Here is a 23,646-nt window from a genome sequence, read left to right as displayed (position 1 = left end):
GGCGTCTGGACGAAGACAAAGGAATTAATGCGTATCAGGAGTAGTTTCGTTTGTTAGCAACAGCAAGTCAGCCCATCAAGAGCTGTTCAGCCTGGTAGTACCTATTGACAATTTTGTTTTCTTCTGTTCAAGTCATGTAATTGCCCTCCTTCCCCTTTCTCATAAAAACCCCTTGCCTTCCCCGCACAGGTGACACCTTTTTCTGGTGGCTGCTGGAATCTGTGCTGCCCGAATTGCAATTCTGAGACCCCAGATAAAGGCCTTTGTGGTTTTTCAGTGTTGCCTTTTCTCAGTTGACGTTATGGAATCAGAAGCAACACACCCCTCCGACTCCTGAGCTACCGCTGGATTTGAGCAGGGTACTTTCCTGAGCCTACTGGGCTCTACCCTCTCCCCAGCCAACTCCAGGTTCTGGTGGTAAATCCTCTTGGTTCCCAACCTCCATTGTTTTGGTTAAGGTTCAGGCCTAATTTCTTTGGGTGTCTTTCTGGTGCCGGCTTCTATCTGTGTGATTTACAGAGAGAGATGCTTTTCTCTCTGGTGATGGATTACTCAGTGGGGTGTTTGGTTTCAAAAATTGCTGCTGAAGAGCAGCCCCATCTGGAAGCCCAGCTATATTTATGTTCAAATATTTTGGATCCGTTCCTTACAAGTTTCTGTCTTGTTGGACCAATCTGACTGAAAATGACTTGTCCTTACTGTGGCCACTTTGGGGATCTTTTGAGATTCCAAAATTAGTTTATTTGCATGCACAATTGGAAAATGGAAAGAAAACCAAGCAACCAAGGGTGGGAAGTGTATTTAAATTGGTATTTGGAGCCTCCAAGAAATTAAATAATTCTAAACTTGCTTCCTTATAAGAAAATAACTCTAAACTTTCTATAGCTAACTGTAACTGCTTGCTCTCAGGGAGTTTCTAAACTATGAAAGTTTACAGTCTTCTGAGCTAACTGCTGCCAACTACTGCTCCTCTTCCACCTTCTCCCTCCACTCTCCGCCAATAAAATCCCAGTCTAGCTGAATTTCCATTCTATAACAACAACCCAGAGGTTCCCCTAGATTCTCCAGTCATCCAGACTCCTTCCAAAGCTAAACCTCATGAAAGAGGCTCTGGGACTTGATCAGTTACTAATACTCCTTGGACGAAGGCAGAATTACAAACCATTATCAAAAAGGAGGGAGTGCCTGGCTGGCTCAGTCAATGGAGCATCTGACTCTAGATCTCCAGGTCATGAGTTCGAGCCCCACTTTGGGTGTAGAGATTATTTTAAAAAGCCGGGGGGAATATTTTTGCAAATAGCAGAACAGCACACGGAATAGTCTATAGAAAAGGAACCTACATCAATACCCTTCTTTTCTGTAATTCAAAACCTACAGCACCCCCTCCTGGACACTGTCCCTGACACTCTTTGGTCCAAAAGTCCAACAACATCAGACGTATACACTCTGCCCCTCCTATCTAAGTGATCAGATTGCTATTAAACCAGAGCCCTTCCATTGGACTAAATTAAACCAACAGGCTTTTGAGGAGGTGAAACACCTTGCTCAACCCCTGCTCTGGGGCACCCAAATTACCAATTGCCCTTCTTTCTTTTTGTTCACAAACACAGAGCTAATGCTTTAGGAGTTTTGACAGAGAGACATGGAGACCAACACAGGTCTTTAGGGTCCTCCAGTCAGCAACTGGACCCAGCGGCTGAAGGACTGCCACCCTGCCCGAGAGCTAGAGCAGCCACCGCTGTATTGTCAGAAGACACAGAAGAACCAATCGTGAATTCCCCCGCATCATTCAGATTTCACATTTGGTGAAAGCTCTCATCTGCTAGCAAATGAACTTCCTCTGACATTCTCCTGCTGTCACCTTCAAACATCTTATCACCAGATGTCACTCTAAGGCCTGCTACTTTTTTTTAGATTTTATTTTTATTTATTTATTTATTTATTTATTTATTTATTTATTTATTTTAAGATTTTATTTATTTATTTGATAGAAAGAGACAGCCAGCGAGAGAGGGAACACAAGCAGGGGGAGTGGGAGAGGAAGAAGCAGGCTCCCAGCGGAGAAGCCTGATGTGGGACTCGATGCCAGAACGCTGGGATCACGCCCTGAGCCGAAGGCAGACGCTTAACGACTGCACCACCCAGGCGCCCCATAGATTTTGTTTTTAAGTAATCTCTACATCCAATGTGGGGCTCAGACTCACAACCCTGAGATCAAGAGCCACACGCCCACTCACTGAGCCAGCCAGGCGTCCCTAAATCCTGCAACTTTTTTTTGCCTCTGATGAGATTCCTCATGACTATATTACTATGACTGATCCACTACTGACTCGTGGACTAGAACTTCAAGAAAGCCCTATTGAAAATGCTGCGTAATTGGGTTCACTGATAGGTCTTATTTAAGGGATAAAACGGGAAAATATCAGGCAGGATACGCTGTAACCAACTACAGAGATAATTGGGGCTAATCCTCCACCTGAGGTCTCTGCAGCTCAACGTGTTGAGCTGTTTTCATTTTTTCTTTTTTTAGTATAGTTGACACACAATGTTACATTAGTTTCAGGTGTACAACGTAGTGAACAAGTTTATAGGCTTTGCTGTGCTCACCAGAAGTGTAGCTACCATCGGTCACCACACAACCCTATTACAGGACCACTGACTACATTTATTTCCTATGCTGTACCTTTCATCGCCGTGATTTATTCATTCCATAGCTGGCAACCTCAACAGGCTGAACTTTTTACCTGAACTAGAGCTTGCATTTCGGCAAGAGACAAATATCTGATATGATACTGACAGCAGGTACGCCTTTGTGTTGCATGTGGTTTTGGTATGCTTTCGAAACAACTACGATTTTTAACCTCCTCTGGCCAAAAGATTAAAAAGAGCTTTTATGTGTTAGAGCTATTAGACTCTACTCTATTACCAAGGCATTAGCTGTAATGAAAAGTCCTGGCCAGTCTGCAACAAACACGGAGAAAAGCAAAAACAACCATATGTCACACGCTGCAGCCAAAGCTGCGGCTTCACAAAGCTCTTCTGTAAAATTAATGTTCACGTCAACTACTATTTGTGACTTAAAACAAATAATTAAGGGTGCTCAATAGAACACCAACTTTAAGGAAAAGAAAAGACAGTCAAGGGGTGCCTGGGTGGCTCAGTCGTTAAGTGTCTGCCTTCGGCCCAGGGTCGTGGGATCAAGCCCTGCATCGAGCCCCGCATCCTCCACTGGGGGCCTGCTTTCTCCTCTCCCACTCCCCCTGCTTGTATTCCCTCTCTCGCTGGCTGTCTATCTCTCTGTCAAACAAATAAGTAAAATCTTTAAAAAAAATAATAAAAGAAAGAAAAGACGGTCAAATCAAATTGCGAATTTGACTCAACTATCCATCTTTGGTCTGGGTCAGATGGATTGCCTGTCCTCCCTGATTGTGCACAGAAGACTACTCCAAGATTCGTTCATGAAATGACCCACCGGAGCACAGAAAAAAAAAATGATAAACTGGGGGAAACAATACTTTTTGGAACCTTTCCCACAAAGCTGCACCTGTAATCTATCAGCATTGTCCAGTCTGTCCAAAACATAATTCCGGGAAACCTAGTCACAGTTCCGTGAGGCATTTCCCACTGCCTTCAGGATGCTTTGAGGTACGCCAGTTGGATTTGAGGCAGCTGCCACCCTCTCAGGGATGTAAATATGGGTTAGTAATGATTTGTATGTGCACCCATTGGATAGAAGCCTTCCCTTGTCACAGAGCCACTGCGCCAGCAATAGCCAAGTTATTATTAGGAAACATCACTCCCAATGGGAGAGTGCCATCTGAATCGCACAGCGATCGAGGGACCCATTAGTGGGCAAATAATTAAGACAATTTTGATATTAGGCCTATTTTACATTTTCATTAGTAATCAGGATTGGCAGAATGGACAGATGGTATAATTAAAACCCAACTGGCTAAATTTAGAGAAGCCTTTAACTTACCCTGGCCTAAGGTACTGCCAATTATATTGTTAAATTTAAGGTCCACACCTTTCAAAAAACATAAATTATTGTCTTTTGAGATCACGACTAGGAGACCTATGAGATTAAGTCCAGAAATTCATGAACCTTTATTAATTAAAGGAGAAATGCTTGACTATTACGAGGGGTTAGAGAAGCCTTAAAGAAAATGCATGCTTGGTAGAAAAGTTCTTCCACAGCATGCTCCCAGGAGACAGACATCCCATGTCACCACCTTCAACCTGGAGATTCTGTCTATTGGAAAACACATCACCACAAAGATGCTTTACAGCCTCAATGGAAAGGACCCTACCGGGTTACTTTGACAAATCCTTGTGCAGTTAAACTCAAAGGCATTGATTCTTGGGTTCACAGTGCTCATTTAAGGAAATCTCTAATACCTGGTGGGCAATCCATTCCTATCAGAGAATTAAAACGTAAGACATCCCAGAAGTAGATGACGTCTGTGTGGACAGCTATCCCAAGACTCTGGACCAGGCCTGTATATTACAATTTCAAGTTTTTTCATCATCCTTTATACTCTCCTATTCCTCTTATCCTGTGATCGTTATACCAGCTCTACTATCCAAAGTTTTATTCACACATGTAACCCTGATTCTTGCATTTCTTTTTTTTTTTTTTTTTTAAAGATTTTATTTATTTATTCGACAGAGAGAGACAGCCAGCGAGAGAGGGAACACTAGCAGGGGGAGTGGGAGAGGAAGAAGCAGGCTCATAGCAGAGGAGCCTGATGTGGGGCTCGATCCCGGAACGCCGGGTTCACGCCCTGAGCTGAAGGCAGACGATTAACCGCTGTGCCACCCAGGCGCCCCCTGATTCTTGCATTTCTGATTGTAGAAATATTTGTCTAAAGTGGGGAGTTTTATGAATACTTAGGTGTCTAAACACTTAATATTTAAGGAACCTTGAAGGCTATATGAGCATTTTATAGGATGATTAAGCCAGTTGAAATATTTGGGATCTTACTCCTTCTGATTGGAATTCTCATGACTTTTTATCTTTGACACAAGGTCAGCCTTCTCTGCTGGGGGTAAAATCCCCTCTTTAATAAACTTCAGTTCTTTAGAACTGGTTTAGGTTCACAGATACAGCCTTAGGTCACTTGGCCTCACATTTGTTCCCAAAGCCCTGAAGCTCTTATATTAATTTCCCCAGTATAGATGGGCAATAAATCCACAGAAAATTCACAGCCCAAGTACAATCATATAATTTTTAGAAATCATTTGGTTAGGTTTCTGTTTATCCTATGGCGTCCAGTCATGGGATGGACACCTGATGGAAATGTCTTTCTGCAATAGACCCACTCATTTGCCCAAAATAAAAATCAATCCAACTGTTGAATACGTGGACAGCTTCCTCCCTCTAGCTTGTCAAAATTACCATGGTGGATATTACCACTTCCTTGGGGGGAGATTGGAAGGCCTTAAAGCAACAATTACGGAAGAACACGCTGAGATTGGTGTCCTTCGTACATCTGACGTTAGTAGCCCTGATCTAGAAGCCTGACCTATAACACACACTATTAATGACACAGGACGTAAGTATTCATTTTCTGTTAACCAAACTATGCAGACAGCCCACCAACTTGTTAACCAAAAGAATCCTAAAATTATGACTGTCAGAATCATGGGTGGCTATACCCAAATTTTGGGATGGATTTATGTGGCTTACCCCAGAATATGGACATTTGAACACCTAGGCACCCCCATGTTGGAAACAACAACAAAATCACTCTAAACAGAACCAACCCAATTATACCCGAGATGTGGGATGACTATCTAGAACTTCGTGAACATTCTGTTATACTGAAAGAAAGTTACTGGTTTGGCACCAATTGGTCGTCCTGTCCAGGTGTTTACTGAGCAGCCCTGAATGGCACTCAGTGGTTATGTGGCACGGATCTTAGGCCATGATTTCTACCGGGAGAGTTAGATCATCTCCCCCTGGCTTTCCCTGGGCATGAGGAAGAATTCATCCCACTGTCTTTGTTCCTTCTGTTGGCCAAGATGTTATCATGTATACAGAGGCTTTACCAAATTTACCCAACAAGCTTTATTTTATTTTATTTTTTATATTTTTTTTGTTTTTCCCCAACAAGCTTTAAACGACAGCCAACAAAGAATATTGTTCATTCTCGCCCAGTGAATCTGCTATCTTGTCATCTTTACTAAATCATATGAGAAAACAGATGCCCTACGCAATCCTTGTACATAAGTCATTTTATACCTGTGCAATTGCACTTGTAGGATAAATCCCCAGAAGTGTAATAGTGGAGTCAAAGAGTAAATGTCTTTGTAATTTTTATAAATATTGCCAAATTGCCCTCCCTAAGGGTTGTACCAATTTTCAGGCCTACATGACCTCTCCATTTGGGCTGGGCTTCCTCAAAGAATGGTGACTGAGTTCAAAAAACAAGCATCCCAAGAGAACCAGGTGGAATCTGTTTTCCCTTTTAAGACTTAGCCTCAGAAATCACATAGTGTCACTTCTTCCAGTCACATATTCAAGGATTAGGGACATAGATCTTACCTCTCCTTGGAAGGTGTGTCAATGTCACCTTGTAAGAATAGCACATAGGATGGAAGATCTTCTATCATCTTGGAAAATTCAATTGACCACACATCTTGTTCTGTTCTTGTTACTAAATCTATGCAAATATAACTTGACCAAAGAGCTCTTCTGAGACCTCAAAAAATTACGAAATTTTTACCATGTTCCATGAACAGAACTGTGCTAGATATTTTGTTTGCTCCTTTAGAACCACCTTCCACCAGTGTCCACTCTGTTCTGCACCCACGAGTGCTGGCCTCTATGGACTGTGTCAATAAGCTCTCTTGTTTATTGCTCTCTTCTCATTGGGTCCTTCCAATGAGTGGCACCTACAGAAGATAAATATGGGAGAAATGAGGTCAGGATATTTATTCCCCACCCGGATTATGGGCTAGTTTCTTTAGTCGGGGCTTCTGTCTGAAGACCCTCTCCTATCCTATCCTATCCTATCCTTCCCTTACCTCTTTAGGATTAGGGGTAGAAATGCCTTCCCCCTGATGCTAGCCCTGGAACGCTTCACTTTCTTTTGCTGGTTTCTCTTAACCCAGTCTACAACTTTGTAAACAGTTCCTTCATTAAATTCTCCTGAATTATTTGGTTTCAGTTCATAGGACTCTGACAAAATATCTTGTAAAACCTGTAATTCTGATGTGATCTTACTGAAAATAATTTTGTCACTGACATTTCTGTTCCTAGAGAACATAAATACATGTAAGACTCCTTTGTCAATTCATCCATAATAAAGAAAACATAAAGGCCTAGATGTGCTGCTTTAATAGTGGTTAAGAAATTTGTCTCCTTTAAATTAATGCCATTAAACAAGCAATTCCACCTTATTTAATTACACTTATGTAAATGCAACAAGAAGACAGCATGACGAGCTATAACAGGGGAAGCTGACTCTTCAGGTGGTGGAGGTTAAGGGTTCCCTGAAGAAAGACACTGAAGAAGAACTCAGGCAGCAGAGGGGCACATCTAATGCCAACTGGTAAAAGTCAGCAATTACTCATCATTTGCTGTGGGCCAGGTACTAGTCACAGATACTTCACCCCTATTATCTAATTTGTCCTCAGACTACTCTGTGACATGAGTATTGCTTTATTATTTCTTTTTCATAGATGATGGACCAGAGGATAGACTAGTTAGTAAATAAATAAGAATGATTATACAGTTCAATATTGAATGAGTGGACAGATAGATGAAGAATGCTATTCTGTGCAGAATTTTCAGAAGAAAGTCAAAGCCTCAAATCAATCCAAGACATCCTTCCGCATCACAAAGATACTCGAGATACCAAATAATCCCCAACCAGTTTGTTCCTTCATTCATTCAACAGTATGAAATTAGTTCATACCCTGCACCCGGTACCGTTCGGGCCACAAGGAACCAGCTGTTCTCTTGGAGCGCGCGCCACACTGAGCAGGGCGACAATAAACTTAGGCAGGGATTAAAACAGGATGACGGGATGTGAATCTACTTTGTATTTGGTATTCAGAAATCTGAACTAAAAGGTTGGTCAGTTGAGGGGCACAACCTGTGCTTTGGGTTGCTTTCTCACAATTTGATGGTTTATTCCCTTTCCCCCCCTCTTCCTCCTCTTTACCGTCCCGACGGCGCAGACGCCAGGTCTCTTCTCTGGTTTTATCCGCGTCGCCCAGGTGTCGCTGCTCAATGTCCCGGGTGCACAGGCCTGGCCCAATCGGATGCCGCCCAGGGCTTCGACGGACGGGGATTGGTTCCTCATCTCCCGATGAGGGCCCGGGTCCCCCGAAACCTGTGGCTGCCGGCGGTCGGAAGTGAGCGAGAGAGTCAGAGAAGTTATTTGTTGTTGCCAGAAGTCTGAGGGGTAGAGCGCTGCCGGGTGATGGCCGCTCAGGAGGCCGTGGCTGGGAAGGTGGGTGGCGGGCTTTGCCCAGGGGTTGGGGATAAGGACGTCTGCGGCTAGCGGTTTGGCCTACACGTACAGGCGATGCCAGGGAGGGAGGCGCACACACCGTGGGGGCGGGCGGCTGTGCGCTCTCGGCCCGGCTCCGTGGCACCGGCGGGGAATCCGCCCGGGCCGCCCCGCCTCCAGCCAGTCCTCCTCGCCGCAGGTGCCGGTGGACAGCGTGGAAGAGGCGGAGCAGACCCTCGCGGCCCCCGCGGAGCTGGCCGCCCAGAAGCGCGAACAGAGGCTGCGCAAATTCCGGGAGCTGCACCTGAAGCGGGTGAGTAGCCCCCGAGCAGCCGAGACCTGTCACCTGGGTGGCGCGTTTGGGTTCGTGGAGGGACGAGCAAGTCGCACCGGCGCGCCTGACACGCCCGCGGAGCTGAAGAAAGATCTTTGCCGCTGGTTTCAACCCTGGTAGCACTCTGGAATCACTCTAGAACTTTTTTAAAATGCTCGTGCCTAGGCCTCACTTCTAGAATGTCTCAATCCGTTTCTGGACCCAGACACTGGTTTTGTCTGTTGTCATACAGCAAGTTGGCCACTCGTTGGTTCATCCAAACACCCTCCTCCCCCCGCACCCCCAAGCTCCTAGTGTGCCATAGCCAACTAGGTATGGGATACAGTGGTAAATACGGTAAGGCTCCTGCCTCGTTATGGAGGCAGGTCCATAACCAATAATTACTCTACGACTTGGTAATTGTATGTTAGAGGGAGGAATAAAGTGCCTGAGAAGTAGAGAAGAGGGGCGCCTGGGTGGCTCAGTCCTTAAGCGTCTGCCTTCGGCTCAGGGCGTGATCCCGGCGTTCTGGGATCGAGCCCCACATCAGGCTCCTCCGCTGGGAGCCTGCTTCTTCCTCTCCCACTCCCCCTGCTGTGTTCCCTCTCTCGCTGGCTGTCTCTGTCATGTCAAATAAATAAATAAAATCTTAAGAAGAAAAAGACAACTAAAGACGAATGGGACAACTAAGCTGCTAGAAAGATGAGTGGGATATTACCAGACAAGTAAAGGAGTTGGGGGAAGAGGCATCCAAGCAGTAAGGACAAGTTAAAGGCAGAGTCCTCATTAGGGTGGGAGGCCCGCAGGTAGCCGGAGACAGGGTATGTGTGAGGAGTGTAGTTATCTATATTTGCCCAGAAAAACTCAATTCAAAAAGTAGTCAGACACACACACACACTTAATTTGAAACACTGTGTAAAGAGTAGGCTGGATGTTATGTGAAGAAGTAATATAATTTAAACATCATGCGTTTGTAATCTTTAATGGATCACTGGATCTAGGTAATCAGTAACTGCAAACATCACAAAAAGGGAGAAAATCGGCGATTATGTGTCTCCTGATAGAAGTATATGAACTAGCTTCTTATAAGTAGACTTGTTAAATATTACCCGAACTGAATGGAACCACTAGATCTAATGACCAATTTACAAGAAATATAGGGAGCCTGTTAAAGGACATCATAGGGAGGCAGCTAGCACTTTGGGAAATAGGATAATCAGCCTGATCATTTTCACAGTCCTCAAAAGAGCAGGGGGTAAAAAAGATGGAGAAGGAAACTATAGATTAAATAAACCTTAAGAGATGTATTGATTAATCACAGTATATGGAACTTGTCTGAATTCAGACTGTAAAAATAATGAACACTTGAGACCATCAGGAAAATGTGAACATTACAGGATATTTGATATTAAGGAATTAATTATTTTGGGAGTGTGATGGTAGTATGGTTAAATAGGCATCTAAGGGGCACCTGGCTGGCTCAGTCAGTGAAGCAAGCAACTCTTGATCTCGGGTTTGTGATCAAGCCCCATGTAGGGTTGTAGAGATTACTTAAAAATAATTTTTTTTAAAAAGGAGATATTAAAATATTCATAGATGGGGGGGAAAACAGCCAGAAATCAGGAAATTTGGTCTTGGCCTAACTCTGCCACTAACTGTGATCTAAAAACGTTCTCAAATTCATAAAAATTAGATTGGAGTTTCTCTCCCAACACCTTCACAGTTTATACATGTGACCACCTGTCCACTTGCTCAGTGTTTATCTTGAAATTGCTGTTTAAATTTAATGTTACTATTAAAGATGAGAATTTTACATTTTTATGTCTTTAGAGGTTCTCTTTTCATCTTTTCTGTTTTGGGGTTTTATTTTTGAGTTTTTGTGTTTTGTTTATTTTGGGTTGGGGGAGGTCATTTTGTTTGATTTGGTTGGGAAAAAAAGATTATTTTTTCTGTAGCTTCCCACAGTCTGGATTTTGTGGGATGCATTCTGATGGTGTCTCCTACCCTGTTTGTTTTTAAAGGAGGTGTTAGGAAAGGTGTTTTCAGAAGTGTTAAACCCATTAGTCGCTGAGAATTTGTCTTGGACCCAATTTGAATGAAAAGAGACATGAAAATGGAATCACCTTCTCTGTATGGACTCAGTGTCATTCAGTAGCATCTAAAATCCTCTCAAGTCCCTCCGTACAGTGGAACTCACACTGTGGGAAACCCTGTTCCAATCCAATCCTAAAAAACTTGCTTGTATCTCACAGCCAGAGAGTAGTCAAGTCCATATGTCCCTCAAGCCTTCTTACTTCCAAACCATAGCTCTTTCCATCCCTACCACCTGGCTCCTTGAAGGTAGTAAAAGAATATTTAAAGTTATAGGAATAGGTATTGACCTCCTCATCTCCCCCTCCATAAAATTCCCCCAACACAAATACACACGGAAACTTCTCTAGTGGCTCTCCTCCGTTCAGGATAAAATCCAAAGGTCTGCTTTGGATGCCTGCCATACAAGAAGACAGGTAATGTCTATTTAGATTTGTTTCCATACCTGTGCTGACAAACTTTGTGTATCCTGGTGGTAGAATGAAGCTCGAAAGTTAAATCATCAGAAGTTGTGGAGGAAGATAAAAGACTTAAACTACTTGCAAAGTGGGAGGCTAAAAAAGCTCATCTGGAATGGGAGCTGCAGGAAGAAGAAAAGAAAAAAGTAAGTACAATTCCACCATCCTTACAAGCTGTGGATTCCGGGATTCTCTTGTGTTTTGTCAAGGCAGCATCTGGCATAGCAGGTGAGCACTCCGGCTCTGGTCTCAGCTGCACCTGAGAGAGTTGTGAGAATACAATGTGTAAAACACTTAACAGCAGTGCCTGGCACATAGTTAGAGTGGCATAAGCAATGGCGCTTAGAGTAAGAGCCTAAGCTACAGTAACAAAAGCTCCAATAAAGACCATAGGGGCACCTGGGTGGCTCAGTTAAGCGTCTTACTAGACGTGTCACACATTGTTTCCTCATCTGTATACAAGGAATAGTAGCGCGTACCTCATAGGGTTACGGTAAAGATGAATGAATGCACTCACACAGTGTGCTTAATGTTTGGCACATAGGACTGTGTGTAGAACCATCCTCATGATTACTGTTGCTGCGACTGTGTCCCTTACCTGTGGAGGGCATCTGCCCTGATCAGGTGCAGTAAGCGGTCCTAAGCTGCACCAGCTCCTTCCCTAAGACAGGTGGTGTGCTTAAGATCACAACTGCTGCAGCAGGGATGGTGCAGAGAGAGCTCTGAACTGTTCAGAGCACACCATGCTCTCACTCAAGCTCTCTCACTGTATGACTAGGGTGGGTGAGTCCATTAGCCTCTGGTCCTCAGCTGCTGCCTCACTTGGGCACTAGAGTAGATGATTTCTTAAGTACCTTTTTTCAGGTCTGATTTGTTTCTTTGAAATCAAGTGTGATCCCAGAGGTTTCCATTTTTGACCACTAAACATTGTCCAGTTCTGATGGTATGGAATCTTTATAGTGTTACTTATACCTTGCTCTTTCTCAGTGGAGAGGAGTTCTACCCAACATCCAACAGTCTTCTTCATGGAACACATGTGCCCTCCACAGAGGAAATTGATAGGATGGTCATAGGCTGGGAAAAGCAGTAAGTACTATCATGCAGCCGTAAGTTTTAGTACTGATTTCATGCCTCGTGACAAAATTAACTTTGTGGTCTTCAAGTGTAGCAAAGGGTAGAAATTAAGGAACACCTGAATTACTAGTTTGAAGAGTGGTCCCATCGCCATCACTTGTATATTTATGTTTTGAATAGGGTAATTAGGCAGAACCAGCAGTATATATATAAATTCTCTCAAAGTAGTATAATATGTCACTGCCCTTGTATTTCAACATGAAGTTGTGTTCCCAGTCTTAAGACTAGATCCTCTGATAGTACTATTAACTTATAAATTCAGTAAAGTTCAATGAACATATTTCTTCATAGAATTTTTTCCTAAAGATATTGCTTCCAGTCTTAAGACCACAAAAGAAAGCAGCTTGGAATTTTGTGTATCTGTTTCCATTACTGATTCTAGTCTTAGTTTCAGGCAGGTTTTGTTAAGATCAAAAAAGAAGGCAATTTTGAATTTTGTAAATTTTTTTTTTCCTTCCTCCAGAATTGAAAAATGAGACAAGTATAGCCGGAGACGTCCTTATAATGATGATGCAGATATCGACTACATTAATGAAAGAAATGCCAAATTCAATAAGAAAGCAGAAAGATTCTATGGGAAGTATACAGCTGAAATTAAACAGAATTTAGAAAGAGGAACAGCAGTCTAATCTCCTTTAGGAACTGTTTTGACTGCCAAATTACAACAGTAAACCAGGACTTTACCTTTCCTTTTATAATTTGTGAAGTGTTCTATGACTATGTATTTTCATGTTTATGTATTTATTATTCACTCATTTCAGAAAAAAAGTCATGTATTTCTGTGTTCAGAGTGTGTGCTTCGTGTGTGTCCTCTGCTGGGCTTAAATCTCCTAGCTACAGACATGTGAGTCACCGTCATCCTTAGTTTGTTGTATGTTTGACTTGACCTAGAGTTGAACTTGGGAGCTTCAGAGATAGAATGCTAAATTGAGACTGATTTTTCTTGTAAGCTATGGTAGGTAGTGAAAGGAAGGGGACAGTGGCTCCTGGAAATTACCCTGGCCAACCCTCTCCAGAAATAGTCACAGTTAACAGACACTAGCCTATCCCATGCTCTACCCCAGGGCCCAGGTACATTTATGGGACAGGCACAAAAGATAGGTACTGCTCCTCTAATGACATTTTGTAAATACACCATTTTCAAAAGCAAATTTCCCTTGGAAGAAAGTAAGTTAAAACATTTGGTCAAAGTATTATTAAAGCTTACATAATACAATGGTTTTTTTTTTTAAACCTAATTGAAATTTTAACCTTATTTCAACTGTAACTGAAGAATGAGGGCATTAGTTTGAGTAGTAATTATGGAAAATATAGGACAGAAAACCTGAAAGTCAGGAGTATCCCATGAAAGTAAAGGTTATTTGTGCCATTTTATATGAGAAGAGTAGGACTGGGATCAGTTAAGTTGGGCACACCAGTAGCTCTGATTTAGTGAATGATGGGCTAGTTAAGATGGTAATGTAAGTGCAATTTTAATAATGGTACATTGAATGTACTGTGAATGGAGAAACTTTAATGTTGTACATTCAAATATAGAAGGAGGTAGATCTGTATATACAAACGTGAAAAGATGCTCATATCCAAAGAGTTTGTATAAGGCATTAAAAAAAAAATCCAGCATGTACATCATGCTATGTATGATTCCCTCTGTGGAATGCAGACAGAGGCATTAAGTCTAGGGAGGGGTCCCTGGGTGGCTCAGTTAGTTAAGTGTCTGCCTTCAGCTTAGGTCATGATCCCAGGGTCCTGGGATTGAGCCCCCATCAGGCTCCCTGCTCAGCAGGAGCCTGCTCTTCCCTGTGCCTGCCTCTCCCCCTGCTTGTGTGCTCTCTCACTCTTGACAAAAACAAACAAAAAATACGCGTAACTCCTTGAAAAAAAAAAAAAATTTCAAGGGACACCTGGGTGGCTCAGTCAGTTAAGCATCTGCCTTCCAAACAATGAATGATGGAACACTACATCAGAAACTAATGATGTACTGTATGGTGACTAACATATCATAATAAAAAAATTAAAAAAAAAAGCATCTGCCTTCCACTCAGGTCATGATCCCAGGCTCCCGGGATCTAGTCCCATGTGGGGCTCGTTGCTCAGGGAAGAACAACCCTCTGCCTGTTGCCCCCTGCTTGTGTTCTCTGCTCAAGATTCTCTCCCTCTCCCTCTCCCACTAGTGCTATCTCCAAAATAAATACATCTTAATAAAAAAAAAATTGAAGACAAATACACACCTTTGCTGCCCAGTCTTCTCAAAAAACCTAATAACCGGCCTGTTTTACTTGGTTCTCCAGTATTTTCCAAGAAAACATTTAATGCCAGTGTACTAAGGGAAAAGAGGAGGGAACAATAAGGATAGGCTTCATAGAAATCTTAATTATCTGGATTTAAAGGAAAAATAGGGGCACCTGAGTGGTTCAGTTGATTAAGGGTCTGCCCTCGGCTCGGCTTACGATTCCTGGGGCCCTGGGATTGAGCCCAGTATTGGGGCTCCCTGCTCACAGGGGAGTCTGCTTCTCCCTATCCCCCTGCTTGTGCTCTTAAATCAATAAAATCTTTAAAAGAGTAAAGGAAACATTTCTCCAGAGGAGAAAAGCACTCCCCAACAGCCACTGACTGCTGCTTCAACCAAAAGCGAAGATGCCAGTCTGATTTGAGGACCACTCCGAAGGTGACTGGGTGGATGGTCAAATAAGCAACCTGAAGTAAGCTCAGTACAGGAAAGATTCATCTTGAAGAGCTGGGCAGCAGGCACTGGAACGAACTCAGGAAACGGATTTTCAGTCAGTAGACGGTAGTAGTTGAAGGCGGCGTGGAGGATGTTGCCATGCTTGTAGAGAGAGCAGCAGGCCAAGGATACAATCCCAACAGTGGGCAAAGGACAAAGAGCCAGTGTAGGAAATGAAGAGGTCAAAGGAAATAAACGCATGTAAATCCCCGAGTGAACGGAAATTCTGAGGAAGGACTCTATATAGAGTGAAAAGCACTCGTTAAGACCAAGTTTTATTTTAGATAAGCTTAATAGAGGTTTCCAGCAAAGAAAATGAAAGGACAGCATGCTATGGTGAGTTAGACACAGTTCCTCCGGTTCACACTTTTATTAAAGAAAAAAGCAAAAGGTTTAACACCTGAACCAATCTAGGGATGTGCTTTTCAGGATGGTGGCCACCCACCATATGTGATTTGAAAAGCGGCTAGGACAAACTGAGGTGTGCTTTAAGTGTAAAATACACGCTGATCACAATACCTAGTACAAAAAAAGTAAAATGCCACTAATTCTTATAATATTGAAATGACATTTTAGATCTGGGGCAAAAAAGTTACACTAATTCTTTTACCTTCTTCAATATGGTTCCTCATTTCCACTAGAAAGCACTGAATCTAGTCTCTTGATACAATTTCGCACCATCAGCACCACCTTGCTATACTGTCCACCATTCACACGGGAACAGGTAGCACACCGGGCAACTGCATCCCACTTAACCTAATGAGAGCCAGTCTGGGTTTACACACACAGTACATTATCTTCTGTGTTACAAAGCCCAGGACAGAGGAAACACCACAGACCCAGCTAGACCCAACAGACAAGGTGAACTTAGACAAGAACACTGTTAGTACCTGATAGGGCAATTATGGGGAAAAAAAAAAAATGAATATAAACCATACTCTTTTCAGGACACTAGACAGTAAGAGAAAATGAGCCAACAGACTTAAGAAATGAAAGAGGAAATAGCAAAACCTCAAGTGTGCTAACAGGAGAAGCTGATGGTGAAGAATGTCAAAGATAAAAATCACTGCAGAAGTATCCGAAGTGGCAATTAGCCAGACCTTTCTTATATACTGAAGGAGTTTGGCTGAAGAAGCTACATGACTTGTCCAGTCACTTAGCCGTTAAGGGCAGTATTCGAATACATGTCATAATCAGAGCGAATGCTGTTACCAGCGAAACAAAGGTGAAGAAGATTGTTACCACATCAGAAATTCTTTTCCAAAGTCTCCCTCACCAGGAAATCCTCTGCAACTTTGCTAAGGATACCAACTAAAGATACTAACAAGGTGTTCATATTAGCCACATTTTCAGTTACAACTCAAATCCTCATGTTTTATTGAATTTGGCTGTAACCAGGCCAGCCTACCGATGTTCTCAGGTCTCCTTAGAATAAAAATGAACCTACAGCATAAACTTCCGTACTCCTTTAGGAACATGTCCCCCACCTGGTAACTACTGTTAACCTAGATGTAAAATGGACATGTTTACCCAGAGGAGCAACCCTTTCTTACAGGAATTTCCCCTGTTCATTGTCCATTTACACTTTTCATAAGGTCAAATTTTATTACAGCAGATCCTTCCCACACAATGTTTCAGGATAGAAACGTTCTATTATCTGTACTTTACGGTAACACAGCCACTAGTCTTAACACTTCAGAACTGGCTAGTAGGACTGAGAAACTGGATGTAAAGTAATTATACGTGGGGCCAGTGGCTGTGTTATTGGAAAGTACAGGTAAAATACTCGACAGCACAGCTTTAGTAAACAGCAAATTAAGTCCCACTTCAGAACCTTCCCTACTGTCCCTTCTACTTAAGAATTCAGGACTTTGCCTGTTTCTTTTCCTGAGTTATGTGTTTTGTCTCTAATATTCTGCCTATCCTGTTCTCTACCTTACCACCCCTGCCTACTGGAAATTGGTTTATTTCCTAAATTCAAGAGACTACCCAAGTTGGTGGCAAAAGAGCTAAAGCAAATAAGAAAGAAAAACCTACTTTCAAAAAAAAAAAAAAACCATAATAAAGAAATGCAGCTAACATCACAGATTTTAGAGCTCAAAGAGGCATTCCATTTCTACCTCTCTGGCTGAAGCTTCCTGCCCTAAAACTTGTAGTTTAACTCATCTAGGACAAAACTATGTCAGAATTCCATAAATTTTAGGCCTAACTTCTCAAAATGAAGACCCACATCAACTGGGAATATTAAGATTCAGCTCTGGGGTGGAGAACTGAGTTTTAGCATTTCACACAAACTCCAGGTAAGGTCAGTGAACCCTATGCTGTCAGTCCATGGATTGGGATTTGGGATTAGCAAGGCTTAAACAAGAGACACTTTACGCTTCTTTAAATAAAGACTCATTACGTAATATATACACATACATAACAAAGTGACACAAATTTAAAAAACAAGAAATTTATTAATAAATATAAACAAATCAATTACTGTTCTTATAAATTTTGCTTTTACATAACTAACTGATATCATACAAAACATTTACAATTGTATGTACAAGACTCCCACCTGTATGAATCCTCTGGTCCGTGTGTTATCTCTTATCTATAAAAGAAATCTAAAATGTTAATATTTAAATATTAAGGATTTACATATTTCTGTGTCATTGTTCGTAATTGCAACAATTACCACTAAATGACTCCCAGAGATGGAATAATGCCAGGAACACACATTTGCAATAAAGTGCATTTCAGCCAACCTTATAATTAGTTTTCTTTTTTTAGACAGGTACCCACAGTCCATATGGACTTTTTTTCTCATCTATTTTGGGGAATCCTGAAGAGGTCTCTTCAGCAGTAGCTTTAGCTGATTTCTGAAGCATTGGTTTTGCTACAGAATTCTGTAAAAGAAGAAATTCTTAAGTTAGCTATGCAAACACATACATTGTACTCAAAATACTTGCTTTTTACAAAATACACTAAGTAATTCCATTAAAGATTAAAACTTGAGACACCAACCAAACACAAAGAATGGACCCCACATTTATCACATGATCCAATCAAACTGTAAAGCCTACTTTAAAAACTACTAGGAAAAAATCAGACATATGCAAAGTATATTACAAAATAATATGCTGAAAGAGTTTTCAGTTTTGTTTAAGCCTTGGCTGATTTTAAAATATTCTGATTACAGGGTTTTCTGAAATGTGCTTTTTAAATAGTTCAACAAGTACAGAAGGAATGTGCAAAAGAAAAGTAAAATACTGATAGGAAAAATGTATCAGATACAGCAGGAGCCAGTATACCGGTCACTTGTAAGAATGGTACAAAAAAATTATGAATGGTTTATTCTATCTGAAGTGGTTTAGTAGACCCCTAATTACCACCACAAAACCAATGAGCCTTCCAACAAAAATAAAAGCCCACATAATAGAATTATGCCCCCAAGTCCAATTTTTGAGTAGTCAATGCCTAGATATACTTACATTAGAGCTAAAAACTATGCTTTTTTGCTGGGAAGGCTTTTCACTGGGATTTTTAGTTCCATCTTCTCCTAGTTTTTCCGACAGCTAAACAGGTAAGAGAAAAAATACTTTTAAAAAACCATACCCTTGGTTTACGGTACTGTATAAAATGCAGCCCAACCGTATATAATAAATTTAGTTGTAGAGACACAAATTGAATTGGATCTAATCATACAGTTAACAGCCTAAACAACATTAGTATTCCAGCTTTCCCCTTAAAACAAAACTGATTCAGTATCAGTTTAAGAAACTCTTCCCCAATAAAACAGTATACTATTCCCCTAATGCAAATTCAATTAACTCTGAAAGTAAAGTCATACCAGAAAGTACCTAGTTTCAAAAGAACTAAGGCATTTGCCAGTTGGAAACCTAATCATATGAAAAAAACAACCCGACTAAGATCTTATTTACTACTAAATACTTAAGCAAACCCACATCTGGGTTTGAATGATAGGATCATCTAGAGAACATCTTTCCTATCTTAACTAAGATTCTATCAAACTCATAACTACCTTAAAACCTTGAAGGCTATGAATTTTATACTTTCTATTTCATATAATTAAGACCAGAGTGCAATTTGCCAATGCACATCCTGCAAATTTCTGGAGAATTATAATAAACTTATCTGCAAGTGAAGCAGGCCTCTTCTTCTGTAATCTCTCAAAGCATCTGGAATATACTGCATATATTATGAAAAGGACATCTGTATCACAGATGCCCCACCATTACAAAATGTTTAAAAAAAAAATTTGTCTTCAGTATCTTATCAAAATGGTACCTATACCAAATTCTAGCATGCACATGGATCTACCAACAAAAAACTAAACTTTCAGTGTGTGAAAGTAAACTTCGAATTAGTAAAACCTCTGATGCTTTTGCCCATGTTATCAATTACCAACAGATTTTCTTCATCAATGTCTGGAGACCACATTCATGATTTCTATAAGACAGAAATAAAGCAGATAAACTATACTGTATGCTGAATACAAAATTTGTGGGAACATAATGCTGCAAATGAAAGCTACAGATAAAATACTCCATAAAGGCTAGTGAGAAAAATTCGATAGCTATACAGAAATCGCCAAATACCACCTACAACTATGAAAATGATTTGTACTGTGTCACATGAAAATAAAGATCACATATCTCCCATTTTCATGGGGGAGAGACTCTTTCTAGAGCTGCTATTTTGATCTTAACAAAATATATTTAGGCTTTCCAAGAAGCACTCTAAGATAAATCAAATAAAAATGGCTAATTAGATCTTTCTAACAGTTTTCTCAAGATTTTGTTTGGATAAACCTAGAATACTTACCTCAAACTTTGCACCACTGTTTGGCACAGCTGTTCCATGGTTCGTCTCTTTAGATGCAAGAACTTTTCTGATACTAGCCGGCAAGTCAAAGTTAGCTGTTCCTAAAGCTTTTGCTGCATTGGCTTTCGCTATCTCTAACAGCTCCATTCGATCTACAAAAACAAGACAAGACATTCGTTTACCCTCTTAATCCTGTAGTACTTTCCCCAAAGAATGCCAAATCACAAAACAAGCTTGTGCTTTATTTATTTAGGCTAACAATAAAGACATTTAAATATTTTTTTAGTGGGTAAAATACAGCTATAACAAAAAATTCTCTACCTCATTTTTTGCTGAGAAAAGCAAGCATGCATCCTTAAATAATCTCAACTGGTTTTCAGTTGTTTACCGAAGGCCTGAATTTCCTAATTGTTTTCCCTTTCTCTTCAAATCTGTCTCTCTGAACATCAAGTTCTTTTGTAATAGATTTTACACACGGCGCAATTGTCACAATGAATGAACCAATACAGATACATTTCTAAATCCATTTCCAAACTCCTAAAAGTTTTAGTTTGCGTGTCTTTTTCTGTTCTGTATCTTATCCCGCACTAAAACAATCATCTGTATTAAAATACTGGAACTGGGGTGCCTGGGTGGCTCAGTCGGTTAAGCATCTGCCTTCAGCTCAGGTCACGATCCCGGGGTCCCAAATAGAGCCTCCTATTGGGCTCCCTGCTCAGCAGGAGTCTGCTTCTCCCTCTGCCCCTCACCCTGCTCGTGCTAATAAACAAAACCTTAAATAAGTAAATAAAATACTGGAACAAAATCTATTTGTTTCAGTAACAGGGTACTGAGGAAAAAAAGTTTTGATACTCTTCTTCCCACTCAATAGACAACAAAAGCTTAAGCCCAACAATGTAAGTCACTAGTAATACCTAAAAAGGCTCCACTGAGAAGGGCCAGCCACTAGGAAAAAGATTTCCACCACCGCAAGCTATTTAATACCACAGTCGACTTCTAACCCCCAGGGGAAAAGAACGTCCACTTTAAAACTGGGGACCAAATAGAGCGCTTTTAATTGCCCTTAATCTGCTTTATGTGTCCCTTCCCTCTTTGCTCCCAACAAACTACTAAAATTACAGGCACCAAAAGCAATGGAAACAGCCACACCACACGGCAACTTTGGTCCCCCAGCGTACTCGTGCTGTCGCCAACCACGTACGAGGGTGCGATGGTAAGATTCGCGGCAGATGACTCACCCTTCTCACTCAAGCGAAAAGGGGTGGGGCTCCGCGACCTGGTCCGGGACCTAGCCCTCCAACTCTTGCGTTCCTCCGGGCACACGGAGCGGCCGAAGCCATAGAAGCGCCGACCCCGCGGCAGCGCGGAGGCCCGTCGGTAATACGAGCGTCCCCGCGAGCGGGACCGGCTGCGGGAGCGGGGCCGCGACGGCGACTGGCGGTATCTCCCGGACGCGCCGCAGCGCCTGTCCCGGTACCGGCGGCCGCGGGAGCGCGACCGGCTGCGCGAGTAGGAGCGCGAGTAGCGCCTATACTTCCTCTGGTGGAGCCTCCTGGACCAGGACCTGGACCTGCTTCTCCTCCGGGTCCAAACCCGCGACGACGCCCGGCTTGAGCCGCTGGAGCCGGACCGAGCGCTCCCGGAAGACGAGCGGCTCCTGGACGCCGAGGACAGGCGGCTGGACCGGCCCGACCGAGACGTCGAGGGGGACTCTTTGTCCTGCGGCGAACCGGGCCACAGATAGTTCACGTACTGAGACATCTCGGCCCGAGGCTGCAAGCTTCCCTCCGTCTCTGAGGATCCCTGCCCGGAAACTCGGCGCCTAAAAACAACCGGGCGGGGGGGTACCGGAAGTGAGTCGCGCGGACGGGCCCCAAGCCAAGAAACTAACTGAGCCGCTCCGACTCCGGGAGGTGGCGACCCCAAAGGCCAGCCGGCCCGCCCTGCCATTGGCCCCTTTGTGCGTCACCCCCGCCCCACGTACCTGGGACCGACCCCGTCACCAGGAAACTTACCACCACAGGCCGTCAACGCCACACCGAAGACGAAAAGAAAGGACCAAAGGACGCCTTCCTTTCGAAGTTGAGGACGAAGAGAGGACTTTCGAAGCTTCTTTTGAAAAACAGACTCACAACCTCCACCGCCGACCTTTCAATCCGCAGATGCGTCGAAAAGTACCAGAAGCCGACGCGCAGAGCATGCGCAGAAACGTTGGCGTGGTGGGCGTGGCTCCCCTCTCGCCCAACCGCCGCCCTTTCCCCCCCATCTCTTCCCGCGCCCCGCCCCGCCCCGCCCGCTGTGCCCAAAGTCCTGGACGCGCATGCGTCATCGTCCCCCGGGGGGGTGGGGGCGGAGCTGCTGCATCCGGGTACCTGTGAGCCTGTTTTCTTTGCTGAAGCTGGTGGTAAAGAGGGATTTTCGTGCGGCCCAGTCCCGGCTGTGCGACTGTCTGCTGGGCCGATGCAGACTAGGCCGTTGCCTCCGCCCTCTGGGAAGTGGCAAACTCGGGCTGAGCCTCCCTGGACGCTTCACGGCCACTTCTTCCTGACCAGTGACCGGCGGTGGAAGAGAGCGATCACATGGGGACTCCGTGGAGCTGCGGGACAGCGCCCCTCCGCGGACGTCCCAGGATCTCTGTCAATGCAGTCTTTACTTAGAAAAGGGGGCTTAGGTTAAGAAAGTTGGAGACAAGCAGGACACCCACAAGTTGACCTGTAACCAGGGGGTCAGAATGACGTCTGAGAAGTCAGTGCCGAGGACTCTGTGCTTGGTGTTGGGGATTAAACAATGGTGACTTATTTCCGGGGATTTGTAAATAGGATACATTCCAAACATACTTGTGCTTAATAAAGCATGATAATTGCCCTGAAACAACTTTTCATTGAATGAACTAATCACATCTGTAAATAGAGTCATTATATGAGCTCTTTGCAAGTCAAGAGTGGCGGTTTAAGTAAAGTTACTTTCTTGTGTGGGCGATACAAATTCTCTCTTGTTGATCTTCAGCCCACATCCACGAACAGGCGAAGAAATGGGGGGGATAAAAACCTTATCACAGAGTCTGCACCCACCGTAACCTGCCTTGGTACTGTCCACAGTATCATCCATATCTCTAGGGGAGCATCGTGATGGAAATCGTTCTTAAGGAAAGAAATGTTTCTTTGAAACATTCTAAGTGGTATTACAAGTAAACTGAGAAGACACAGTGCCCAACTGCCAGGAACTTCTCCTGAAATTTCTTCTGAAGCTGTATGAGTGGACAGAAAAATAAAATGAGTTTCAGATTGGACAAGTGTAAAAAGGATGTGTTGGGGAAATACAGGATGATGGAGTCTGGAGCTTTTGATTGTTAAAAAGGAAAGGGTGGTGGAAGTCACTGTAAATGGTTCAAAATATCAGTCAAATGTGTGCCTAAAATAAGGTGAGTAGAAAAATCTTGGATGTTAATAGTAAGAATATTGGAAACAATGGGTATGTTCCTTGCCCTTGTGCATGATATTGGTATATTTGTATGTAGAATATGTGTAAGTCTACCTGAGTTAAAGTCTGCAAGAAATGTGTTTCTTTTTTTTCTAAGCAATACATTCTTCTCTGAACATCTATCCCCCCACTTGATTCAAAATCCAGTTTCAG

General features: G+C 42.8%; 1 protein-coding gene and 1 pseudogene across 6 annotated transcripts; one reads left to right on the top strand and one right to left on the bottom strand.

Annotated features, from left to right (window-relative positions):
* Positions 1 to 8,320: 8,320 nt before the first annotated feature.
* On the top strand, positions 8,321 to 14,603 carry LOC123782383 (pre-mRNA-splicing factor SYF2-like; annotated as a pseudogene). Its single transcript, XR_015722736.1, has 5 exons — positions 8,321 to 8,462; positions 8,662 to 8,775; positions 11,346 to 11,470; positions 12,312 to 12,410; positions 12,922 to 14,603. The product of XR_015722736.1 is annotated as a pre-mRNA-splicing factor SYF2-like (transcript).
* A 3,016-nt stretch (positions 14,604 to 17,619) lies between these two features.
* Positions 17,620 to 22,197, bottom strand: RSRP1 (arginine and serine rich protein 1). Of its 5 annotated transcripts, XR_006776960.2 has the most exons (6): positions 22,029 to 22,197; positions 21,192 to 21,835; positions 20,014 to 20,165; positions 19,594 to 19,638; positions 18,660 to 18,743; positions 18,044 to 18,074 (listed from the first exon to the last, which is right to left on the bottom strand). XR_006776960.2 is itself a non-coding variant. In XM_045782452.2 (5 exons), exons 2-5 carry the CDS (start codon positions 21,772 to 21,774, stop codon positions 17,955 to 17,957), a joined length of 939 nt encoding a protein of 312 aa, XP_045638408.2. In that variant the 5' UTR covers positions 21,775 to 21,835; positions 22,029 to 22,194; the 3' UTR covers positions 17,620 to 17,954. The 5 variants fall into 5 exon arrangements, 2 of the variants coding, with proteins under 2 accessions (XP_045638408.2, XP_045638409.2); XM_045782452.2 differs by lacking the exon at positions 19,594 to 19,638 and having other exon boundaries at positions 17,620 to 18,074; positions 22,029 to 22,194; XM_045782453.2 differs by lacking the exon at positions 19,594 to 19,638 and having other exon boundaries at positions 17,620 to 18,074; positions 21,252 to 21,835; positions 22,029 to 22,190.
* Between the last annotated feature and the right edge of the window lie 1,449 nt (positions 22,198 to 23,646).

Source organism: Ursus americanus, chromosome 33 (assembly GCF_024610735.1).
Source record: "Ursus americanus isolate L20-20 chromosome 33, mUrsAme1.1.p, whole genome shotgun sequence".
Classification (NCBI taxonomy): Eukaryota; Metazoa; Chordata; class Mammalia; order Carnivora; family Ursidae; genus Ursus; species Ursus americanus.
Note: the sequence above shows the minus strand (reverse complement) of the source record. Positions and strands in the feature narration are given on the sequence as shown.